Source organism: Haliaeetus leucocephalus, unplaced genomic scaffold, assembly GCF_000737465.1.
Source record: "Haliaeetus leucocephalus isolate CR32 unplaced genomic scaffold, Haliaeetus_leucocephalus-4.0 Scaffold566, whole genome shotgun sequence".
Classification (NCBI taxonomy): domain Eukaryota; kingdom Metazoa; phylum Chordata; class Aves; order Accipitriformes; family Accipitridae; genus Haliaeetus; species Haliaeetus leucocephalus.
The window spans coordinates 6,027,123-6,028,142 of record NW_010973002.1 but is presented as its reverse complement, the minus strand read 5'-3'; the positions used below and the strand labels follow the sequence as shown (position 1 = coordinate 6,028,142).

Sequence of the window (1,020 nt, the reverse complement as noted above, 5' to 3'; positions counted from 1 at the left end):
GGCCCGGCAGCGCAGCTCCCCCCGGCACCCTCCGCCCGGGGGTCCCGCCCCGCAGGGGAAAGCGTGAGCCGTTACCTGAGCTGTCGCTTTTCCTTTTGCCGGACCTCTTCTCTGTTTCCACCGGGGACAGAGCCTGCCTGCCATAGTCCCCTGGCGCACACGCTGCCCCCGTGGGGGTGTTAGTGCCCAGGCTGGAAGAGTTTGAACACAGGACGGGGGGGCTGCTGCCCAGCTCCGGGGGTCCTCCTGAGTCGGGCTGAAGGCAGAGGCTGTGCCTGGCCGCGGCGGGAGGAGACGACATCTGAGGAATGTGCCAGTTCGTCTGCAAAGCCTGGTGCTGCTGTTGCTGGTGGTGGTGGTGGTGGTGATGGTGATGGTGGTGGTGCCCCCTATGATGCTGGCTGGCAAACATGCCCTCCTCATTGGGGTATCCCGCTATTATGCAAGAGGAAGAAGAAGAAGACAGATCAGGGTAGGACATGTGGTCAGATCTTCCATGCAGGGCAAGAGAAGACTGGGAGAAAGGGTGCAAGCTCTGCGCAGTGGCATGGGGGCTGCGCAGGCAGCCAAAGAGTGTGTGATCCATGGCATGCAAGTCTCAGGTTCCAGGCAGGAGAGTTTAGGAAGGATCCAACTTCACCACCCTTTGTCAACTTTCACTGTAAACAGATCGGGGTTGGGTTTTTTTTTTCCAAAAAGGCAACGACAGACTTTGCAGCAGGCAGCTGAGCTCAGATAATCCAGGTCTTTAGCCCTAGTGGCCAGTCTCCGCTGCATAAACACTCGGACCTAGATGAGCCTTTCTCAGAGCTGCTCAGATGTCAAGAAGTGGGAGAGGTTGAAGCCAATAGAAGGTGGTCCCAGAGAACTGCTTGAAGGGGGAAACAGCTCCGAGAGGTTATAAATACAGTAGTGTGTAATGTGAGCTGGGGGCTGGCTTAGCAACACAGCACTGACCACATGCAAACTCCCTCCAAAACGCCAGCGCCGTCCCCGCGCCGAGCCGCTCCGTCAGCGGGC

The 1,020-nt window shown here is 58.5% G+C and overlaps 1 protein-coding gene across 1 annotated transcript in view; it reads right to left on the bottom strand.

Moving 5' to 3' along the window:
• MEOX2 (mesenchyme homeobox 2) overlaps window positions 1-776 on the bottom strand; it is a 53,865-nt gene extending 53,089 nt beyond the window's left edge. Inside the window, exon 1 of the mRNA XM_010577638.1 lies at window positions 76-776. Within this exon, the coding sequence (XP_010575940.1) occupies window positions 76-586 (511 nt within the window). The 5' untranslated portion in view covers window positions 587-776. The remainder of the gene's footprint in view (window positions 1-75) is intronic.
• Window positions 777-1,020: the final 244 nt, after the last annotated feature.